The 24125-nt window shown below is 41.0% G+C and overlaps 2 protein-coding genes and 1 long non-coding RNA gene across 3 annotated transcripts; all 3 read right to left on the bottom strand.

The window, feature by feature from the left end:
• Window positions 1-58: 58 nt before the first annotated feature.
• tmprss3a (transmembrane serine protease 3a) lies at window positions 59-19234 on the bottom strand. Its single transcript, XM_074658040.1, has 14 exons — window positions 19168-19234; window positions 18944-18981; window positions 17223-17442; window positions 14750-14869; window positions 13250-13366; window positions 11048-11171; window positions 8568-8687; window positions 7638-7684; window positions 6611-6779; window positions 4314-4477; window positions 3403-3498; window positions 3166-3308; window positions 1682-1834; window positions 59-179 (listed from the first exon to the last, which is right to left on the bottom strand). Exons 1-14 carry the CDS (start codon window positions 19232-19234, stop codon window positions 135-137), a joined length of 1623 nt encoding a protein of 540 aa, XP_074514141.1. The 3' UTR covers window positions 59-134.
• On the bottom strand, window positions 4913-5257 carry LOC141782201 (uncharacterized). Its single transcript, XR_012597075.1, has 2 exons — window positions 5129-5257; window positions 4913-5032 (listed from the first exon to the last, which is right to left on the bottom strand). It is a non-coding gene; the product is annotated as an uncharacterized LOC141782201 (long non-coding RNA).
• Window positions 19235-20526: 1292 nt separating the features above from the next.
• On the bottom strand, window positions 20527-23867 carry LOC141782154 (fibroblast growth factor 4A-like). The gene is made up of 4 exons (XM_074658211.1): window positions 23373-23867; window positions 22317-22448; window positions 22075-22178; window positions 20527-21879 (listed from the first exon to the last, which is right to left on the bottom strand). Exons 1-4 carry the CDS (start codon window positions 23545-23547, stop codon window positions 21697-21699), a joined length of 594 nt encoding a protein of 197 aa, XP_074514312.1. The 5' UTR covers window positions 23548-23867; the 3' UTR covers window positions 20527-21696.
• Window positions 23868-24125: the final 258 nt, after the last annotated feature.

The following is a 24125-nucleotide window of genomic DNA, read 5'->3' as shown; positions in this document are numbered from 1 at the left end:
TCGCCGTCTCTTTGCTCCGTCAGCTTTGAAAGGCTCTGTCATTTCTGGTGTGAAAGTTTATCGCTATAGTTTTCTCTTTTATTTGTCAAATGTGGAAACATCCGAGCAGAATCCTGTGAGAAGTCTTGTTTGCTTCAGTTGTCTTTGCTCAGAGCTGGAGAATTGTGAGCCTCTTCTCTCTGAAAGACAATGTAAAAATGGACGATTTCAACCCAAATGGACACAGACATGGACACATGTAGGGTAGAATGATCCAGATCTCTGCTAACATCTCACTCAGTTTAAACCCACCATCTTTACGACCTTCTATGGCCAAGCAAACCTTTATTTTGAAAGTTTCTAAGATTGTTAAATATACAGTATTTAGTGAAAGTTAATAAAATGATCCATATGGATATTCCCATAAAAAGTGGGTTTGTTTATGCAGAATATACAAACAACAAACTCCTGCATTTAGATTTTCCCTCCTCTCCTAGTGGTTGGAGTTTGTTTCCATGTGTTCTGTGAGAGATTTTACTTGGAAAAGAGGCCCAGTTTATGTCTAAATAGTGAGAGGAACTTTGTGTCAAGTGTAGCATTTCAAAGCTTTTACGATATAAAGACAGCTGAAAATAGGCCCTAGCCAGCTGCTGCAGCTGTTGGTCAAACATCACACTACAAGGTCACCAACAGCCGGTGCTACACGCTGCTCAGTTAGTCAGTCGGTCAGTTAAGCTTTAACACAGGAAACAGTTCAACTGAAGTGTTTGTTCAAAATTCTGTATTTAAGACTGAAAGCCGTCACTCAGAACAGCCTCATGGCCATGTTGAACAGTTTATACCATTCCTCTACCACTCCTAATATCCTAATGCTACTGTTACCACACACACACACACACACATGGACTCGGATGGCTTAGATCTGAGTAATCGGACTTCAGATAGACGTTTAAAGTCGTCCATTGTACAAAGTTGTCTATTTCTTCACTATTTTAAATTGGACTAATTATCTGTTGCAAGATGTTTTCTTTCTTTTTTTTCAAACTAAACATGGCTGACTGAGTAATATCAGTATAATATAGTATATATAGTATAACATCAGCCCAGTTTAGCTCCGTTCACTCCAGCAGAAAATGTTACGAGGACATTTTACTGTGAAAATTCAGAGAAGAGTGTAACAATACAGAATAAAATGTCTGTAGCAGAGCTGATGGCTTCAGGACAGATGCCCTGGACAACGACGTCCTCACTGCTCTAGATGTCCAACAGGTTACTGATCAAACAAACCAATAATGAGCCTCCTTTTACTGACTGTTACCATGGAAACAAGGGTTTTAGTTCAGAGCTAGCCTGGTGGTAATAATTAGTATATTTAATTAATCTAAGATGAAATGAAATGAGGCCTAACACTACAGAAAAACCCGTCCCAGGACCCTGAAACTGAAGCAACTAAATTCATTATTTATACTATTTATACTTCTATTTATACTGCTTTTCTTACTGTGACATGTCAACATGGAAACGCCGTCCTGTTTACAGTGGAACTACTTCATAATGGGTTGATAAGGCTCTTCTAACTGAGGCTTCTATCTTTATTCAGGGTTCTTCATGCTGACCATATGCTGAACCTGGTTCAGGATGAAGGTCTCCAAAGGCCAAACCCTGCAGGTTCTGAAACAGACACATCTATTCATGAACTGACCTCCATCTGTTGGCGGATCCAGCTCAGCGCCTGTGTAACGCGCGTGTAAACGCCCGGCTTGTTCCTCATAGCGCAGCCTTCTCCCCAGCTGGTGGCACCAACCAGCTTCCATCCAGACGAGTCCTCACAGGCCAGAGGACCTCCACTGTCCCCCTGAGGAAGACACAGTCCAGGTCTCACCAACGCTTCACAGCCTCACAAACACACACACACACAAGATCAGTGTGAACTGTTGGAGGGATTTTAAAATCAGTAACTTTATTTCTTTGAAGTTTTGAAAGTTTTAGTAGTTGGAATTTAAGCTTCTGGTGACATTTTATTTCACAGGTCTCATACTTTTATTTCACAGGTCCCATAGTTCACTAGTCATTTCCTAGAAAGGAACAGATAATTGTAAAACTGTAAATTCCTGGAGAAGACATGATGAGGTTGTAACGCGGCATTCAGTTGATTAAAGGAATTCTTAATTGTTAGTGTGAGCAAGACACATTTTTAGTCAGTGCAGGTCAGCTGAACATAAACTATGAGGGGACGTACAAGACATAATTCATTCTTGCACTCGCACACACATATATTCTCCTTTCACATACATATATACTTTACTTTTCAACACATACATATATTTTCACTCTCACATACACATATCTACACTTACACACATGTATTCTTTACTCTCACCAGTGGTGGCTGGTGACTCAAAAAATTGGGACAGCCTGTCACTGAAAAACTAAATTTAATAACGCACGGGGGGAAGCAGCACCTTTTGTAGTCCATCTTCAGAACATTGTAGTTTCACCACAGCAGACCCGCATCACTAACATTCGCCACTGTCACATCATAATTACGGAGCCTAGTGTTAGTGCAGTCAGACTCTCTTAACACCACGGTTGTCTTTTCCTAAGTCCTTATGAATTATCCTTCACATCTTTCCTTGACCTCATGACGTTTTCCATCGAGGTCAAGGAAAAATGGTTAGGAAAAGACGTTAGGACGTAATTTTCGGTTTTTCGGTTCCAGAACAGCTGATCAGGGTCAGTTCAATCAACCCTGAGTAGGTTGTACCTGAACATAGAAAGTCATCATCAGTAGAGCTCTGATAATACGATTCACATGGCGCCGTTCACATTATTCTTCTCATCCTGTCTGAATGAATACACTGTATTCACCCTCTGCCTGAAACGCTCCGTTTTAGCGCCTGTCTCTTTAAGAAGCTCAGTCTGCTCTCATTGGCTTGAGAGAAAAATATGCTGCACCTTTACAAAGGTAGTTCTCCAGCTGTGGGCGGTATATTCTAATGAGCTACATGTGACATAGGAAGGGGAGCCACATCTGATTGGCTTGTTGAATCACATGTCCTCTGATCTAGACAGCCCACAAACAACTGATCTGGTTGTCTTATTTCACAGTTTGTGGGTTGGCAGGAACTCCAGATACCCAGACGGATGTGCATGATATGTCCCCCCTGTAAAGAAAAGCATGTGTACCTGACAGGAGTCGATTCCTCCCTCCAGGTATCCTGCACAGATCATCCAGGAGGAGATGAAGCCGTGGTAAACCTCTGGCCGGTTGCAGGTCTTAGTGGAGACGAGCGGCACCACGGCCGAGCGCAGGTACACACTGCTCTCTCCTGGAAAAAGCACGTCATTTCAAGCATGTGCGTGTCAGAGAGGTTATTACATTCCACTCCATTCAAATCATCTGTTTTCCATGTTCAGACTCACCGTCTTCATCCGTTGCTCCCCATCCAGAGATCCAGCACATGGTGCCCTCCTCAAACTCCTCCCCGTAGTTTGGCAGGCAGATGGGCTCCACAAAACCTACAGAGGAGAAATTTAAGGAACTACATCTCCCAGTACACAACAATGTGTGTGCGCTGTTTCCACCATAATCATGCAGATCATGTGGAATAACTATAATATATAATAATAACTCAGGTGGTGGCTACACACGGCATTCAGCAGCTTCACACAAACAACTCCATCCTGCTAAATGAGAGGATGTTGAGTTGGGACTCTCATTTTATTCTTATTAGCCTGCATGCTGTATGGGAAGCTGGATATTCATGTGTTCAGCAGTGCATGGGCATGAATAAAGATGTAACTATGGAGAGGGCTGCTGGTGTGATTGTTACTGGGGTTGTACGAAGGTTTTTTTTAAGATCTTTAGCTGTTTGCACCACGAAGAGAAGAATAGTTTTTATAGAATGATCTGATCTGAGAAGATCGGTGTCCTGTTTCATTGTTTATTAAAATGATTTTGTGCACAAGATATGATGAAGATAATACATTTACTACAGTGATCTTTGAATTGAACTTCCTGGGTTGTTTTTCCACCTTCTCAACAACCCCCCCCCCCCACCAACGCAGCCCCTTGATCTTTCAAGGGGCATTCACATCTGGAAGCTGCACAGTACAACCATAGTTTGAGCTGAGCAGTTCCACCGGGAACAGGGTGAGGTTATGTGTTCTCAGATCCTGAACTGAACTCTTTGGTCTACTCTGAGTCTGATGTTGAAGCTGCTGAGATGCAATAGAAGAGATCTGTCCAGCTTTGAGCTAAGAATGTATGAATATTGGAACATAGAGACGGTTGTTATTGAAAAAGAGAGAGTGAGGAAAAGAACATCCAATACCATTGAAAGCAAGTGACGTGTTCAGTTTCATCAGTGCGATGTCGTAGTCCAGTCCTCTGTAGCGAGCGTGGTATATGATCTGCTCAACAGCCAGAGACTGAGTCATTTGGACCGGCTGCTTCGTCAGCCCCGCAAGGACCGTCCAGTTGGAGAGGTCTGCAAACCTGATGACGGACAGCAGAAGACACAGTGAAACACTAAATCCTACAGGCTACAGTGCTGTTTTCTCTCTTAAATACCAGCCAATCACCACTTTAAACACAAGTCACATGTTCAGTAAACAAGTAGCCTGTTTTATTGGGAGTCTGTCACCCTGCCAGGTTAAAGGAGTTAGTGTTAGTGTGCATGTGCAGTATGGAGCGCAGGATGTCTAAAGAGTACTCCTAAAGGTCGCTAAAGGTTCTGAGCGAAGAGTTTCTTCTTTAGACCTTTTCACAAAGCTGCTGAGACACTTTTACTGAGGAACTGAGAAAACTATGGATGACATCATGTTTCATGAACAAACGCACTCAGCTCTACTCTACAGTGATTGGCTGGCAGGTGACCGGTCTGTGTTGGTGAATGTATTGATCAGGATCAAGACTTTTTTAATACCACATAGAATATAATTTAATACCTGTTTCATGGTCACACCTGTCAGTCTTAAAATATGTCGGCCTAGAATTATTTATTATATCACATTTTCTTTATGATACCAGCAAGTTTCTAACAAATAATTCCTAACGATATAATTAATTCAATTATTGGGACCTGGACCCAGATAAGTGGCAGGAAGTGGATGGATGGATTAAGCAATGAAAAATTATGAATTTAACAGAAGCTTTCCTGCCTACAGCAGGCAGGAAAAACATTTTTGTAAATTAAATTTAAGACTTTTTAATACCCTCCAAGGTGTTTCTCAAGACCTGTCCCTGCTAAACATCTAATCTAATTGTACAAATGGCACCAATTTTACAGAGTCATCCAGCATCAGAAATCAAATCATCTTAATGCATTTATGTATTGTCTGTGATCTTTTAATGTACACTTAATAATCTGTTGAACAGAATAGGGTCTGAATGTATATAGTGCAGCGTCTCCAGTTCTGTTGGCTTGTTTAGATTGAGCTGATTGGATCCATATTAAATCAATATATGCTTTTAAAAATGTGTTATTGTTGTAATTTCCACAGTGCTTACACTTGCAGCAGGTGACTAATTGTGAGTAGTTTAGGAGTTCTGAGGACTGTGTGTAACTACATTTAGAGCTGCAATGCTTTGTGAAACACTCTTAGACCAAAAAGTTGGCGTTACTTGGCCAGTTAGGAGCTCATTAGGATGTTTTATAATGCGTTAAAGGGCCCTGAATATTGTCTTCTGTGATTGTAATGTTTAAATGTTTGTATCCTTGTTTATTGTCTTTGTCCTTTCTGTGATGTTGCAAACGGAGCTGCTGTTATGCAAAACAAATTTCAGACATGTCTGACAATAAAGTATAAAGTATAAAGTAAGTAAGTATTATAATAAGCACTGGCCTTTGCTGCATTATCTTTGACTGATGTTCAATTACAGAATGTTTTTAGGGGTAAAAAAAACCCAAACAAACTGTAAATAAAGGTTTACTTTTGTTATATACTTTTATATCTGAAAAACATGCAAAGGAAGCTAATAAAGCTCAGCTGCTGTGAGTGCACTGTAATAACGGAAGCTGACTCAGATGAGCATATAAACACTATCAGTTCCTCTCACCTCACGTCAGTCACAAGATGATTTTAGTGAGATTTTAGGATGAAAATCAAGCTGAAACTGTAAAAGGGGGAAAAGGAGGGGGACATGTCCTCCCACTGTGTCCAGTAATAAATCCCTCGTTCTTTTCAGATTAAGTCATTTTGACATTTTGACTTCAACCAATGTGGAGCTTTAATTGGCAACTGTACATAAAGTAATGTGTAATTTTCCTTATTACATACCTCCTCTGAACAAGTTGCAGATGACAAAGCTGCTCTTGTACCCTATCAAAAGCATGTTATAGATATTTAAAGGCCTTAGCAGGAGTGGGTGCAGAACAGTAGATGACAGTGTCATCAGCGTAGAAATGAAAGGCTGAGTTTGGAATATTCTGTCCAAGGTTATTTATGTATATAGTAAATAATAACGGGCCCAGAACTGAACCTTGAGGGGCCACCTTTTTTACTTGCAATACCTCCGAGGCAGAACCGTCAATCTGAACAGCCTGGGTTCTGCCTGTGAGATCATTTGCATCCTCTGGATGCTTGCACAGTATAACATCTCATACTGTATGTAGATTGTGTGACTCACCCGTACACACAGTGTGCTGCAGTGAGGACCCAGCGTGATGTGATGATGGAGCCTCCACACATTACCTCTGGACTGCTGAAGTGGAGGCTGACCTGCCAGGGGAACTGACCCGGCTTGGAGATGTTACCTCCGACGATCCGAGTGCTGTACCGGGGCCTGGAGCCGCACTCTGAGGACAGACGCACGGAGGGTCATAGGTCAGCTCGTGCACCTCTCTAAGGCATGGATATAAACACAGTACTGATTCACACGCACTGGATTAACACCATGTGCTGGAGGGCTGATACTAGCTTTATTAAATATCAGTCAGTAAGTGTCATGTGTTCCTGAGTTTCTCCTCCCACTGAATAGTTGCTGTGGGTCACTTGTCTTGTACTACGACGGTGTATTAGGGCCATTGTATGTAAAAAAAATTATAATTACGGAGCTGAGAGAGAGGGGTAATATTCAGAGAGAAAAACGTGGAATTTACAGGATTAAAGTCGATTAAAGTCATACAGTTGAGAAAACAACTCAAATCAGAATGTTGTTTTCTTCTGAATTCACGGCAATGTCTCTTCACGGTCCGGATGCTGATGATAATACGGTGATTCTGGGTATTTCCTTATCTCTTAATCCAAATGCAAAGTATAATTTGATTTAGGTCATCCACTGCAGGTATAATATGGCAAATCCATACTCGTTGAACCATAGAACATGCCGACGTACATGCACAAATACATACAAGCCACATAAATACAGTCATGCACACACACACACACACACATCAGTTATGTGACTCCATTAAAGCCTTGCTGTTCGCCTCTCAGTTAACAAAGTGTTCCATGTGAACGTCATAAAACACAGCTGTGGTCGTCTTTATGGCCGATTTTTAAATACAGACTACTAAAGTAACAACACACGAACCTGCATACACTCCAACAAAGACACACAGAAGAAACACACACATTTGCATGCCATGCAAGAGCACGTGTGCTCCTCTTGACTTCATCTCAAAGATCACTCAGTCTGCAGCGTGTTTCCTCACCCAGACATTTCAGAGTGGCCACCTTCCCTGAGCTGCACTGAGCCTTACTGTGGAGGTCAAATCACAGAGAAACTCAGCAAACATGGAGAAGTACTAGAAGTACTAGAAGTACTACAAGTGAAGGTTTATTGTCCAGTGACTTTACAGATCAGGAAACAGAAAGTAGAAGAATATTTCTTAGATTGACTCCAACAGTTACTGAAGAGCAGTTACACTCATCAAAGTCAATGAAGATAACTGACAGCAAGGTGGGAAGTAAAGTAACTAAGTACATTTACTCATGTACTGTAGCCTTCTTTGGTAAGGTTGTGGTTCCTCCACTATATTTCAGAGGTAAATATTATACTTTATTTATCTGACGACTATAGCGCCGATGGTTCCCATAGAAGGGAAGCTGCTGTGCGCTGCTCCTTAGTCCTCATCCTGAAATTCTTTTCTCTTGTAAAACAGAAAAACACTGTTTGAAAATACTTGAGCGTCCGTTTGGAGAATTCACCCACTGCAACTGCAGTTCTCCCCAACAGTAATAATGAGCCTGTTAGGGTTTGGCACACCACATGAGACGAAGAACACGCTGCACTCAAAGGTCACAAAGGTCATATTATGCTTCATTCGAAGTGTTTTCAAACTGCATTTTTGGTTTTACAAGACAAAAGGCTTCATGGATGAAGACTAAACCTCCGTTAAAGAGCAGCTCCTCTATGGAACCATCCGTTTTCTGATCACTAGAGTTAAGCTCCACTTAAACGTCATGTTTTGAAAACTGTTTATTTTAGATCCAGAGTGATTATTCCAAAGGACGCACCACATCCTGAAATATGTGTCCACATTCGCCTCAACTAAAAACTGGCTCAACTCACCCCAGACTGACCATTAGCACAGTTACTTTGCATACTTTTCCATTCATTCATATGGAGATGTGCTTACTACCTGGAGGTTGTGGCGTTCTGGAGCTTAATGATCCGTGACTGGCTCAGGTTGATGGACACCAGGTTGTCCTGAAGGTCCTGCTCAATGGTGGTCAGAGAGACGAAGAATGACTCCACATAGCTGACAGACACACAGCAACAAAGACAGAATGTACAGTTGATGTTTAGGCTGTTGACATTTTACCCTGATAACAATAGTTTTAAAATATTGGGATGAGACTGACATGTTAATATATGAAAAAGACCCAGCAACTTTTCAGGCCTCATGTAAAATACTCAACCTCCTAAAGGTTTTGCATTTGTGCTTTTGATATGCTCAGACATGAACTCAAAATCTGACTATAATGTGCATATGAAGCACTTTAATTATGAACCTTTATTATGGCCATTTGATGAAACACACCTCATTCCAGTCTAATAAGACTGTGTTCAGACCCAAAACACAACTCTGGAACCCTTCCCTTAGCCTGCACAGCTGCCAGTGTAAAGAAGAAGGGTCTTTCTGCAGTCTAGCAGGCTACAGCACACACCCACTTTACTACAGCAGACACTACAGCAAACACCCACTTTACTACACGACCCACTCACTTTACTACACAACATACCCACTTTACTACAGCAAACACTACAGCAAACACCCACTTTACTATACGACACACCCACTTTACTACAGCACACACCCACTTTACTACAGCACACACCCACTTTACTACACGACACACCCACTTTACTACGCAACACATCCACTTTACTACGCAACACATCCACTTTACTACACGACCCACCCACTTTACTACACAACACACCCACTTTACTACACGACACACCCACTTTACTACGCAACACATCCACTTTACTACACGACCCACCCACTTTACTACACAACACACCCACTTTACTACACAACACACCCACTTTACTACACGACACACCCACTTTACTACACAACACACCCACTTTACTACACGACACACCCACTTTACTACGCAACACATCCACTTTACTACGCAACACATCCACTTTACTACACGACCCACTCACTTTACTACACAACATACCCACTTTACTACAGCAAACACTACAGCAAACACCCACTTTACTATACGACACACCCACTTTACTACACGACACACCCACTTTACTACGCAACACATCCACTTTACTACACGACCCACCCACTTTACTACACAACACACCCACTTTACTACAGCAAACACTACAGCAAACACCCACTTTACTACACGACACACCCACTTTACTACAGCACACACCCACTTTACTACACGACACACCCACTTTACTACGCAACACACCCACTTTACTACACGACACACCCACTTTACTACGCAACACATCCACTTTACTACGCAACACACCCACTTTACTACACAACACACCCACTTTACTACAGCAAACACCCACTTTACTACACAACACACCCACTTTACTACAGCAAACACCCACTTTACTACAGCAAACACCCACTTTACTACACAACACACCCACTTTACTACGCAACACACCCACTTTACTACGCAACACACCCACTTTACTACGCAACACATCCACTTTACTACGCAACACACCCACTTTACTACGCAACACACCCACTTTACTACGCAACACACCCACTTTACTACGCAACACATCCACTTTACTACGCAACACACCCACTTTACTACGCAACACACCCACTTTACTACGCAACACATCCACTTTACTACGCAACACACCCACTTTACTACACAACACACCCACTTTACTACACAACATGCCCCCTGAAAAGCCCCCTGAGATAACCTCTGGGATTTACCTACTTATTTTAAGCCAAACCATGATGTTTTCCTAAACCTAACCCAGTAGTGTTGGATTTGGTGCCTAAACCCAATGAAGTACTTTTGGTGCCTAAACGTAACCAAGAAGTTTTGGTGCCTAAACCTAACCAAGTAGTATTGGTGCATAAACCTAACAAAGTACTTTTGGTGCCTAAACCTAACCAAGTAGTTTTGGTGCCTAAACCAAATTAAGTAGTTTTGGTGCCTAAACCCAATGAAGTACTTTTGGTGCCTAAACCTAACTGAGTACTTTTGGTTTTGGTGCCTAAACTTAACTAAGTAGTTTTGGTGCCTAAACCCAATCAAGTACTTTTAGTTTTGTGCCACATGTTAGCCTGTTAGCATGGCAACTAGCATTCATCTCAAAGTGTAGCTGAGCACTTTTAGAGGTATTCTGTCATCAAATGAAGTGTTCAACAAAAGTCAGTAGTTTCATCTAATAATTGCTGAGATATTTCACTCTGGACAAAATGTGTTGGACCATCATCCGTCTGAACGGTGAGGGACAATCCAGATCAAGACAAAAAGCTGAAAAAGGGGGTCATGGACACAAATCTCCAATCACACCATAACATGCAGATAGAGCTGAGAAAGTGCTGAGACAACAAGGGAAAAGACAACAAGAGATCTGAGCCACAATGAAAACCTGGAGTATCCCAGCTGCTTGCAGGCGGAGACCCCCAGCCGATTGTCCCAGCCCTCTGAGCACACTGTCCTCCAGACTCCCCCTCTCTGGACCTGCAGGACGGACCTCCTCCCACTCAGACGCACTGATACAGAGAGACAGACAGACAGAGTTCAATTCCTTTTTTCAGTAGTGATACAGTATATGAGAGCTAAAAAACTAAAACTGAAATCAATTTATGTTCATTTTTATTTTATTTTTATTAGTTTTTAAATATAATTTTAGTGTAGTTTTATTATTCCTTTACAGCATGGCCGGAATCTAATTTTTTTTATTTGTAACTATTTCATATTATCATTAACGTTTTGTTCGTTTTCAGGAGGAGTTTCAGTATAGTCAGTACAGGTTTTATTTAGTTCCACTTCTACCTTTGGCACTTCTGTTAGTGGTGATGTTTTCTTTTAAGTTTGAGCGCATATTTTTTGATTTTGCAACATTTTGCATTTGTTGTTGCATATTGTGTTTTTCATTTCAATATACTGTAGATGAAAATGAAAAAGAAATGTATACATGCTTTGAAAATAAGCAGACAGCGTACTACTCTTTTTTTCCTAATTATTTTTACTTTAATGTGTAAACATATAAAAATGAATACTTGTCACTTATTTCAGTTGCATGTTGTTGCTTCCTCAGGGGCAGCATCAAGATCATTGACCTGATGATCAGTCCTTCCTTCACCCATATGGATAAAACTGAGGACATGATTGTTGATCACCCAATCCCACTTTGACCGTCATATATGGTTCTGATATTGAATTTGTGGACAGTTATTGACAGTAAACTATGCTTTGAATCTAATGCAGAGGAAATGTTTTATAAAGTACACCAGCATCTTTTTTCTGAGAAGAGAGAGAGAACTCTTTTACAGGTAGGGTTGGTAAAGATTTTAGAAACATTTTTATTATTATTTTTTTGTTATATTAGTTGAAATTCTCATAATATCCCGACAGCAATCAATAAATCAAACGCTCTGACAAAAAAAGAAAAAAAGATCTGATATCTTTGGCTGGTAGGACTGTAATAAACCGTCCAATCAATTCATTTGGCCCGAATGTAATGATTGGACTGGCTGCCTGTCTACCTACCTACCTATCTGTCTACCTGTCGACCTACCTGTCTGTCTCTCTACCTACCTACCTGTCTACCTACCTATCTGTCTACCTGTCAACCTACCTGTCTGTCTCTCTACCTACCTACCTGTCTACCTTTCGACGTACCTGTCTGTCTACCTGCCTGTCTCCCTACCTGTCTGTCTACCTACCTGTCTACCTGCCTACCTGATCATTTTTAAAAACTAGTGTGCTCTCGTTGTTTCTCCAGATGGCCCATCCTGCCTTTAATGTGAGTGCTACCATGATGACACATTTCTATCAAAGCTGTATTGAGTCTGTCCTCCCCTTCTGTATGACAGCATGGTGCGACAACCTCAACCTGTCCAACTGAAACAGACTGAACAGCCTGGTCAGAGTAGCAAGTAAAGTTACTGGGGTAAATCAGGCCCTTTATGGCTTTATTGACATCTACCATTAGCAGGTTCTCAGGAAGGCCAGTGCTATTCTGGATTGTTCTGAGCGCCCCCTGCAGGAGAGTTCCAGTTATTGCCATCAGTCCGGCGTTTCAGGGGGTCTGCAGGAAGGACTAAGAGATTTAAGGCATCCTTTGTTCCAGTATCCATTGGTCTGCTGAACACTGAGGTGGAGAGTCACTCATCATCAGCTATTATCTGTTGTTTCTGCTTCTGCAATTTACAATAGAACTGGTGGGAACGTCTCTCTGATTTGTATTCTTATGTTTTGTTTTAATAATGCACGTGTTCGTGGACTGCCTAGCTTATCGTTGCTGCAAACCTAATTTCCCCCAAAAAGCTGAACTGAACTGTCTATGTTTGTGACAATGACACAATCATCACATATCTTATTAGATCTGTACAACACTGATTGTCTGATATCTGATTTTTAATATCAGTCCTGGTTGCATTGGCACCAGCAGGATGAGGTGGAACACATTATTAAAATGCCGCATGTGTGTCATTTAGACTTGATACTGATGTAATGTGTGCTGCTGGCACAAGCTTGTATTATGTCATCAGTTAAAGATTGGCCATTTAGCTGATTGACTGACTGATCTATTACTATGTAATGCGTGTTTGAGTGTGTCTCTCACCACAGCCGAGCTCGTCCTCTCCGTTGTCACAGTGCACCTCTCCGTCACACTGAGCCGACGGCCGAATGCATTTAGATGATGAGCCACAACGAAACTTCCCCACACAGCTCAGACCCACTGTACACAAGACATTCTGTTAAAGACCAACAAAGGACTTCAAGTGTAATCTTGTATGTTTCCTTGACGGGTACTGATAAAAAGGCTTATGTTGTATGTAAGTATGTCACACTCAGATTACCTGTCTCATGCACTACTGTCAGGATATAGTGACCGTTCTATAAAAATAACTTTTTAAAATCATATTTGCTCCATTTCTACCCACTGCAGCGTTAACACCGTCAGCCAGCATTTAGCTATTTATACTATAAATATATCTCAGTAACCTATTACCTCATGGTTAGGGAGGGGGCCAGAGAATTCAGCTAAACTGAACTTTCAAACAAACACATACAAGCTAGTTGAGCAGAAAAAGCAGTCTTTACTCACATTATGGGTGACATAACATGCCAACAGGTGATATGTGTACAGTGCCAATAAAAAAAGAGTTCCTTTAATATTGAGCATTTTGGAGTTGCACAACAGACAGCAGAAGGTAACCAGGAAGGTTTTTAGTCTAATAAATCTGTCACCTGATCCTAATCCAGCTGATCATGTGTTTACTATTGAAGACCAGACTGAAGCCCCAAAAAAAGCAGGAAATATATGAGGTTAGATTACTGTCATATATCAAACTGATAAAACTGAGATTTGTTGAGTTGAAAGTAAATTTTGAAATCTTGAGTGTTTCCCCTGTTAAAACCATATAGGTTAAACCCTGTCAGAAGTCCCAGAATGCAAAGCTGCAAGAGCAGATTTGAATCTCTGAAGAGTGTTGGATCTCTTTAAAGAAAATATATTGAATCTCTGAAAGTCATGTGTTGAATGATTTGAACATTTGATTGTGAACAGATTTGTAACATTGAAAACATTACACTGCAGACATTGCAAGAGTGAAGCAATTACTTCATATACATAAACATATCAAATTATTTTCCAAAGTTTGAATCCTATTCTTCAGTTTTTGAAACCATAGTTTACACCTTCAAAATTTACTTCTAACTTTTCAAATCTTAGTTTTAATGTTTTGATATGAGATAGATGTAAAGACAGCGTCAGTACAGGTCCGACAGAGTAAAGATGTAAAATGTCTGCTGACTGCAAAGGATTTCATATCACCTCACGACGTTCTTCATGTCAACTTGTTAACTAACATGTTCATTTTCTCCTCTCTATGTAAAAAGGGCAGTTTCTGTTCACATGACATAACTGACAGTCAAATTGAAGCTGGAAGGAAATAATGCGTCAGTGACCTCATGCATTCTGACTGCACTGTGCGGGAGGGACTGAAGTTGTATAACAAGTAAGGGCTGCATCAAATATTGATGGAGCAAAGGCAGTCCACGCTACAGTGGCTCCATTAAAGCCAAATGGACAAAGTTCACACAGCACTGAGCTCCTTACCTCCGAGGCCGATGCCGAGAACGAGAGTGACCACCACGAGGACACACAAGGCGATTAGCAGCTCCAAGCGGTGGGTCAGCAGTCTGCTCTTCCAGCTTTTCCCCAAGTCATCCTCTATATCTGTATATTGACACAAAATACTTAATGAACATCTACAATGTTTAAATATTATACAATATGAGCTGCCAACGGTTCAAATATCATACAATCTATGAAATGTGGTGTTCTCTTAGCCCCATTTACATCATGAAACAATGGACATCATCACACCAATAGTATGTATTCTTTAGTCAAAACTAGAGTTGGAAAGTTTAATTTCTTGTGTATTTATATTTGTTCCCTACTCCGTCTGTGGCACTCCAGGTCCATTTATCCTACTGAAGACGGAAATCTTTAAACACAACTCCAAATATATAGTTTAATTTTATAAACATGCTCATTAAATTCCTCAAACAGCTGGTCACTGTAGTTTTTAGTAAATTTAACTAACATTTTATTGTGTGTGTGTGTGTGTGTGTGTGTGTGGGGTTGAGTCAGAATAAAGTACAGTGTGTGTGTTCATGGTGATGAAGGAACATGTCACCCAGTGACACACTGAGGCTCACTGATGGGTTTTAATAGTTTTTGGAGCTCTACGGCACAGAGGAAGAAGATATATAAGGCTTTAGATACACACACAATACTGTTAGTAGATACATTCACTGTTAGTTTGGGTCTTTCTATTTTCTGACAAGAAAAATAGAAAATACTACGAGTCTTATTCTATAATAATAATAATAATAATGATCATAAAAATGATCAAAAACACGCTCTACTGAGAAGAGGACAGATTGCTGTGATGTAGTAGCATTCATATTGTTCTAACCTAACAAATATAGTTCCAGAGCTGGAAAAAAACCCTGTAAATGTGTATATAATGCAACCTAAACAGTCTTTTGCCCTTCAGGAGAGTTTCTAAAGACCTTGGTTATGTTAATTAAAGCTGGAGTAGGCAAGTTGGAGCAAATATAATTAAACAAGTTATTTTTATAAAACACTATATCCTGACAGTAGCACATGAGACAGGTAATCTGAGTGCGACATGCTTACATACAACATAAGCCTATTTATCAGTAGCCGTCAATGAAATATAGAAGATTACACTTGAAGTCCTTCGTTGGTCTTTAACACAATTTCTGTATATTGGGAAACTATCAATAATGTATCATTCAATCTAGGTTTGATCTGCCTCTCTGTCTTGTGTACAGTGGGTCTGAGCTATGTGGGGAAGTTTCATTGTGGCTCATCATCTAAATGCATCCGGCCCTCGGCTCAGTGTGACGGAGAGGTGCACTGTGACAACGGAGAGGACGAGCTCGGCTGTGGTGAGACACACACTGAAACACACGTAGCCTACATAGTAATAGATCAGTCAGTCATTCAGCTATATGGCCAATCTTCAACTGATGACATAATACAAGCTTGTGCCAGCAGCACACATTACATCAGTATCAAGTCTAAATGCAGCCTTTTAATAATGTGTTCCACCTCATCCTGCTGGTGCCAATGCAACCACTTCATCATCACTTCTTCATACTGGATAAAATCATATTGGCCCCTACTGACACATCCTCCGGTGCTCCTAATGGCATCTGCAAGATTTTACAGACCGGAGGAATACAACCAATCAGAGCTGATCTGGAATCTGTCGTCTCTGAGCAGCTGTCAATCACTCACCAACTCCGATCAAATGGTCAAACTAGGCAGTGCTGATCAAATAGGAATCAATATTCTGTTACTGTGATGTCTATTTCTCGCCTCAGATGTTTTCAGAAACATCTTGTAGTGTACTGTTTAGCTGTAAAATGAGAAAGTTTGTGACCCGGCAGCCATGTTGAGATCAGTTCAGGAAATACTAAGCACCGCCCACCAGCCGGAGCACAGCCAATAGGAACGCTCTCTCAATGAAAGGACCTGTGATTGTCCAAAATCTCCCATCACTGTCTAGATTTTTTATAAGTCTAAAAACAGAGCCATGATGAGGGGCAGAAGTCTAGTTATCTCTCAGAACACTCAAATTACAATATGCTGAAATGTTATTATTGAATTTTTTCCCAATGATGCCAAAAAACAAAAACTGCCTTCTGCAATTTTAAACTGCAGAGTTTACTTTCCGTCATATTTTTTACATTTTGTGTCTACGCAGAGCTAAACTAACTGTAAACCTCTTCATTAATGATCCATAGTCATTTACCTCCAATGAAAGCATCTAAAAAGCTGAATAAACAGAATTGTCTGGTAAGGTAAGGGAACATGTTTTCTCAAGGGAAAGTGAAGAGGACCAGGGAACAACTCAATCTGGGACAGATGTAGCACTATTATCATTGTTACAGAGTGAGTCAGTCACATCACTGTAACTCTACCTGTGGGCAGTAATCTCCATATCCATGGTTTCATGCTGTACCATTAACTTAAGAACATCACAGCGTCTCACCGTGCATAAATGGCTGCACCTTGGTGATGGGCATGGTCGGGCTGGGTGCAGCCGGAGGTCGGGGCTCTTCAGGTTTGACAGATTCTTTCTCCGATTGGGCAAAGCTACCCAGGGGGCTGACGTTCAGTGTGTTGGGGGTCTCAACAGTGGGGAGGTCTTCCTCCGTCACTGAAATCACCTCTATCCTGGAGGAGTCCGGTTGTTCAGGTGCCTTAAGTTCCTAAGTGGGGGCAACAGAGAGGAAAATGATCCATATGACTCTGATTTCATTAATAAAAGGCATACTGAGCAATTTGTGAAATCAAGTATATGAAGATTTTATCCACCATTTGTTTTTATGTATTTGGGATCAAACTTCTTGCCAAAAGACGTTTGGGTGTGATGAAAAGTGGATGCAGAGGGTAGACAGAAAGCCAGGTAAGCTTGCAGATTCCCTCGTACAATGCTGAAGGTTTGCTGCTCTGTAAATAAGGACACTGAAGTTTCTCTCTTTTGAAATGAAGGCTTCACATATCTTGACAGCATGGCAATCCCAGAGGACTTAACCAATGTTTAACCAATGTACATTTGTTGTTAGAAAGAAATCGCTTTGGCTCATTTTTCAAAACTTAACACTAAACACTTAACTTTCTCTAAACTGTAAGTGCAATCCTCACAACTGTTTAATGGGACATCACAACTCTATAGCATGTCTGCTAAAGGTAGTAACTCACCTAAAACACTTCATTCATGCTTTTAAACCAGTTAATGTGTCAGTTAGTTGGCCAATGGCACCAAAATGAAAAGTTGTTTTGTCATGGTGTGAGCCGTAGCCTACTGATCAAAATGTTTACATGTTTTTTTTCACCACGACAGTCAACCATGGAAATGTTCCTTATATACACAAAGTTTTATTCTACTTGTTTTTTGACACTGCTGCTGACTGTACGATACCAGAATCAAAGCAAAACTAATACCAGCATTTATTTTACAGCAAATTGACTTTGTTCTTAAGTGGAGCATCTTCCCCCATCTTCCTCTTTTCTGTTTGACCACTAGCTGATTACAACTGTTGGGTAGGCTCAGGGTCCCAGGGGACAAAGGGGGGGGGGTCCCAGGGGACAAGGGTGAGCTTACAGGACGGCACTCAGAAGAATGCAAAAATAACCAAATTTAACTAAAACAAGCTCTGAAACTGACAGCTAATAGGCCACACACACACATGCATACACACAATAACACTGTATCTCCCTGAGTGTTCATTGTTGTCAGTCTTAGCAATGTGTGATGTAATGTATCAGTGATTTTTAGATGTTTGTTGTGTTCTCTGTTAATCGCCAGGTTGTAATGCAAAAACAGCAAAAACAAGAGCACAAAAACGGTGCAGAAACCCCGGCAGGGCCGTCACATCGTAGAGAACATGTCTAACTATCATCACTGTTAGTAACCAGATTACCCTCCTTCACATATTTACCCTCTGATTTATCCATCCATCATTGTTTACTATTGATTACTTTCATTATTGATTCATGTTTTGATTAATCAATTTAATAATTCAGTCTCTGAAATGTCAGAAAATAATGGAAAATGCATATCAGAATTATCTCATGAAAATGTCCTCAAATGTCTTGTTTTGTACACCAACCCAGAACCCCCAAACTATTGAATCAATTCACATCGATGTAAAACAATCAACTAATTGTTCCAGCACTAATTTCAATGACTATATTTAGTTGACTTACTGTTGATGTGTCAGCAGCAGGAGTGTTGGCAGCAGGATCTGCAAAAAAGAGATAAGAAGCAGAGGGATAAGTGGAGATGACATTGGCAAAGGAACCACAGAGAAAATGGAAGTAAGAGAAAAAGAGATGATGAAGAAGAGATGATGAAGAAGAGATGGGGAAAAACAGCCATGACTAAGGAAAAACGATGGTTGAGTTCTATGACCCAGTTATGTCCAACTTACTGATCTCCACAAAGCTCTTCGTCATCATGCCATTGTCCACACTCAACTGTGCTCTGTCTAAGACCATGTCCCCCCAACTCCATATGTCCCTCTCCCCTTTTCTGTCTCCTTTCTCTCTTTTTCTCTCCTTTTTCTTCCCCCTCTCTCTGTGTCCTAAAGGCTGCCCTCCTGCCGTGCCTACACTTTGGTACAAAGAGACACCTGAGCAGGTGAGTGCTGCCCCTCAGAGTGTGGATCGGGTGACCGTCCACCTCCCACACTGTGGGTAGGATTACATACTCGTGTGTCCCCAAAGTTTACTGGTAGTCGGTGTGGGGAGGCAGCAGGAGGAGGAGGAGGAGGAAGCTGCTGGTCAGTGCCTGGACACCGTCCAGTGGCTTCACTGTCCAGCTGCTTTCTGCAAATAGACCCATAGAAAGCTACTAGGGCATCATTTAATATATCTTTAAATGTATTTTAAGGTCAGTTCATAGAGTTCTGAATTTATGTGACTCATACAGCAACATTCTCTTAAATTTCTCTTATACAGTATTTTCTCTTAATACTTGTAATCTATTAAGAGAAAAAACACTATAAAAACAGGGCTGGTTTTAGCATAGGTAACACCCTCTAAACACTATATAAGGGCAGGTATTAGCACAGGTAACGCCCTCTAAACACTATAAGGGCAGGTATTAGCATAGGTAACTTTGTTTCTATAAAGACACATTCATGTTGAGTTTTTCTTATATAGTTATTCTAGTGGCCTCCATTGTATCAGGGTCGAGACCTCCAAACCTGGTTAAATCAAACTAAACTGCATGGCTGGATACCACTAGGAGTAAGTGAGAGGTTTGTTTTAATTGGGTGAAATGATCCTTTAAGTTCAACCTACTGTAATTAAGTCATACACAGGTATGTCAAATTAGTGACCATCCTAAATATTGTCATAATGCCGGAATTCACTTGATCAAAAATTTTTCAGTTTTTCAAACATCTCTCGGAGCAACAAACACATGTCTTCAAACTAAAGTAATAACTGACTGAGTTAAATACCAGTAGAGGCCAAAGAGCAACTCTGATCCATTTCTAATGAAAATAAAACGGGTAGAGAGCAGGAAGCAGATATTATGAAGTCTATTCCTGCCAACATATCTCAGTAAGGTATTAACCTGACTGATGTCTAACTAGCTGCTAGTTCATCTGTAGACCGTCCAACATGATCATCAATAAATAAAGTTACTTCATTTCACTCTCATGAAGCTTTACTTCAGATTCATCCCCCCTTTGAATTTGTGGAAAGTTTGTAGATCTAAAGATCCAATAGATCTGTCAGTATTATCAGTATTATTCAACAGAACAGTCTTCTTCAGCACAATATGATTATAAAAAAATATATTTTTTTATTCAACACTGCAGAGCATTCGGAAACAAAAATAAATAAAACGACACAAACAAAATAAATAAATAAATAATATTAATAAGGTACAGATTAAGAAAACTATAAACAGCTTCTTTTCTTTTTCCCTGTGGTCAAACCCTACTGTATAAAACAGCTGTCTATTTCATATAGTCATCCATCAATACTTCTAAAATAATTCTTATTATCACTACAGACTTTTTTGTGTGAACACTTTTTCACTTATTTGGAGCGAAACTCTTCACATTCACAGAGTTCACTGTTCATCTGATGAATGTAAGTCCATCAGGCACTCTCTGTTAGCTCTGTTTTTGGTCTCCACCAACTCCTGAGAAAAATATCTGTATGTTTATCTGCTAAATGCTCCACTGTGTTCACCAGCTACAGTCTGTGTTCACCAGCTACAGTCTGTGTTCACCAGCTACAGTCTGTGTTCACCAGCTACAGTCTGTGTTCACCAGCTACAGTCTGTGTTCACCAGCTACAGTCTGTGTTCACCAGCTACAGTCTGCTAACTGTGTCTGCCTGCTGTTTGCTGCTGAGCAGCTGGTGTCCAGTGGAAACACTGCTGATGGAGGAGATTCTGTGGGTTCGTCACTACATCCTTTTACAATAAATAGTCATTTGATCCATTGCTATTATAAAAAATATTGATTTGCACAACTTAAAGGACTGAAACAATTGTGCTAATTTGAATGTGTTTTTACCATGCATGTGCAATTATAATCCTGTATATTGTAGTTTGAACAGCTCCTGTTCAGTGGTAGACACATGTGTATTATTGTTGTGTCTAATAATAGAGTCCATGCCAACACCATTAATACATCACTGCATTGCACCACAAGCGGCAACAGTTTGTTGAATGATCCTCAGACTGTGTCAGGTCTTTTGATGGATGAGTGGATGAGCTCAGTTCATGGTCCTTACTTACAGGAAGTAATGCTCCAAAGAATCCCACCCATTGTGTCTCTTGAATGTGGTACTAAGTTTAGTTTTTCCGTGTTGCAGTCTTAGGTCCAGTTGCTGTGTGGAGTCTGTTGCTTTTCTCACAAACTGGAGATGCAACGTGAACAACCATATTTCCTAATTTAGCCCCATTTCTGCAGAAGCTGGCTGGTAGTGCACCCTGATCACGGCGTCCTCCGAGGTAGAAAGTGGGTGCAGGACTGGTGGCGGCCCACACTGTTCCCCTTCCTGAGCTCTCCTTTGTTGGAAAGAGCCAGATAGATGCCTGGGTGAGACAGAGAGGAGTAGGTGGTGTAGTGATTCTCCTCCAGGTTCTCCTTCAACAGGCAGTCGTCAGAAAACTTCTCCTAGAAAAGACAAGTCAAGACAATTAATATTGTTTGGTTGTGTTTTTGGTTCCATCATGCAGCCCTGTACTAAATGTTTAGAGAGGAAAGTCTATCTTAAATTCATCTTTTGCACACTTTCTTTCACAACATGCATCCACATCACATTGAATCTATGCTGTGTTGATGGTGTGAGCATCGCAGTGGGCTACTTACTGCTCCGTACGCCAGTCCTTCTTTATTCATACAGAGGTACAAGCTACTCTTGACTCCTCTGATTCCCACCACTCCGTGTTTCATAGCAAACACCTTCAGCCAACCTGGAGGAGATAGAGGAGAAATGCAGGTTCAAGCAATGCATAAAGGCCTGGATGCATTCTTGGGGGGTAAATCAGAGATACAGTATCTCCCAAGAATCTTCACATAACAACTGGGTTTATAATATTGACCGAACTCACAGTGCTCGGTGGGTTTGTGGACACCTCCTACGGAGCCACTGGACAGAATCTGGAGATGGAAGCCAATCCCAACACGGCAGTAGAGCAGCTTCTGTTTGACCCCTTCTCTGATTGGATGAGGAGGACTAGGACCTGCAATACAAAGAGATGATTAGTTGGTTGGAATAGATGACACTTAGACCACTAGTTGTCCTACTGGAAAGTTTCATCACAGGAACAGATTGACTCTCTTTTGACAAAGAGTATTTGTTATCATGTAATAAATACGGAAAATATTTCTGAGGGAATTACAATCAGTTCTCATAAACTGCACAAATTTGCTGCAACTGCTTCAAAACTATCTTTATACAGTACGACACTCAGATGCGAAACCACAGAATCTGAAGTGCAGATGAAGCTGTTCTGAGGCTTCAGTAGTCTAAGTAAGACAAAGGTATAACGTCTTTTTTCAATGAATTTGCTTTTGTTTTCAAAGACATAGTATGAAGACTGTGGAGGTCGGTATGGAGAGGAGGAATGACTACAGCTACCAACTGATATGTGAGTATTTTATTAAGACAGACTTGAGTAAATGTCAACCTGTCCTTTAAGATTTCAGTCCTGCTTGATTGGGCGACACTTGATTGGGCACTGCTGGTGCATTTAATCATGCATTATATGACATGTGTATAGTCTTGACCACTGAGGGGCAGTACACATGCTTTGACCTGTCAAGCAAACCGTGGGCTAAAGAAGACGATGTTGTCAAACACTGATAATACTGACACTTCAGCCTCACATTCAGTTTGTGCACTGAATCCTTATGCCTTGGTATGCAATACACCTTTTATTTACAGCACACATTTTGACTTGTTTTAGCCAGAAAAGCACAGGTGACATGTTAAAATGAGCTGGAGCACACATTAACTAAATGGAATGTTATTAATTACACCTGTGATTTTCCTCATATCACATTTTTGGCAACTTGAAACAAAGAAAAGAAACTAAACTTTTGGGGTTTAAGTAAATCAAGAGAACTTCTGCTTTCCATTCTGGGAGCAAAGTAAAACAGCTTACCTTTTGCTTTCAGCAGGGCGTCCCTCATGTGCAGCTTCCAAAGGCCTCGGAGGCGAGTGCCGTGGTCCTCAGGTGAAACCACTGCTTCTTGTTTCTTGGCTCCCACACTGAAATTCAGGAGCAGCTGGAAGCCAGGCAGCAACAGCAGCAAGGAAACATTCATAGTGAAACACATCAGACAGCTGCCAGCAGACCAAGAGACAACGGTGTCCTAACAGTCATGTCCACTGAGTGAATGTGTCTGTCCAGCAGGTCCAGGTTAGGTCTCCTCTTCCCTTTTCTACTGTTGAACTCTGAAAACACTCTGCTCATCCCCTCTACGCATACTTCCTGCTTTTATATCCTCAACGCCTCTTTCTACACTGGAGCAATGACTGACAGTGACACAGTGAGATACTCAACTGTACACTATTATTATCAGTGACATATCAGTAATCCTACCAACAACAGTCTCAACACACGTGATGTTCTCTGAAGCTGCTGCACAGAGCAGCTCGCTGTATTTCCACCTAACACAACTTCTCCGGTGTTGACCTGCTGAAACTGACCCGGTTTATAGTTTTACTTCAACCACTTAAGGACGGGGGAAAAGTACAGTCCTGTAAACTTTGGCACTGTTTGGGTGCAGCCTGCGTACATGAACATGTTTTTATGTCGCCCAATCAGGCCTCTGACGGGTGAGAGACATGCAAACTGTCTGTTCAGTTCTGATCACTGAGATTGGAGAGCGAGCTGAGCTGATAGTGGGAGCAG

The sequence above is a fragment of the Sebastes fasciatus genome, chromosome 14 (assembly GCF_043250625.1).
Source record: "Sebastes fasciatus isolate fSebFas1 chromosome 14, fSebFas1.pri, whole genome shotgun sequence".
In the NCBI taxonomy this organism is placed as follows: domain Eukaryota; kingdom Metazoa; phylum Chordata; class Actinopteri; order Perciformes; family Sebastidae; genus Sebastes; species Sebastes fasciatus.
Note: the sequence above shows the minus strand (reverse complement) of the source record. Positions and strands in the feature narration are given on the sequence as shown.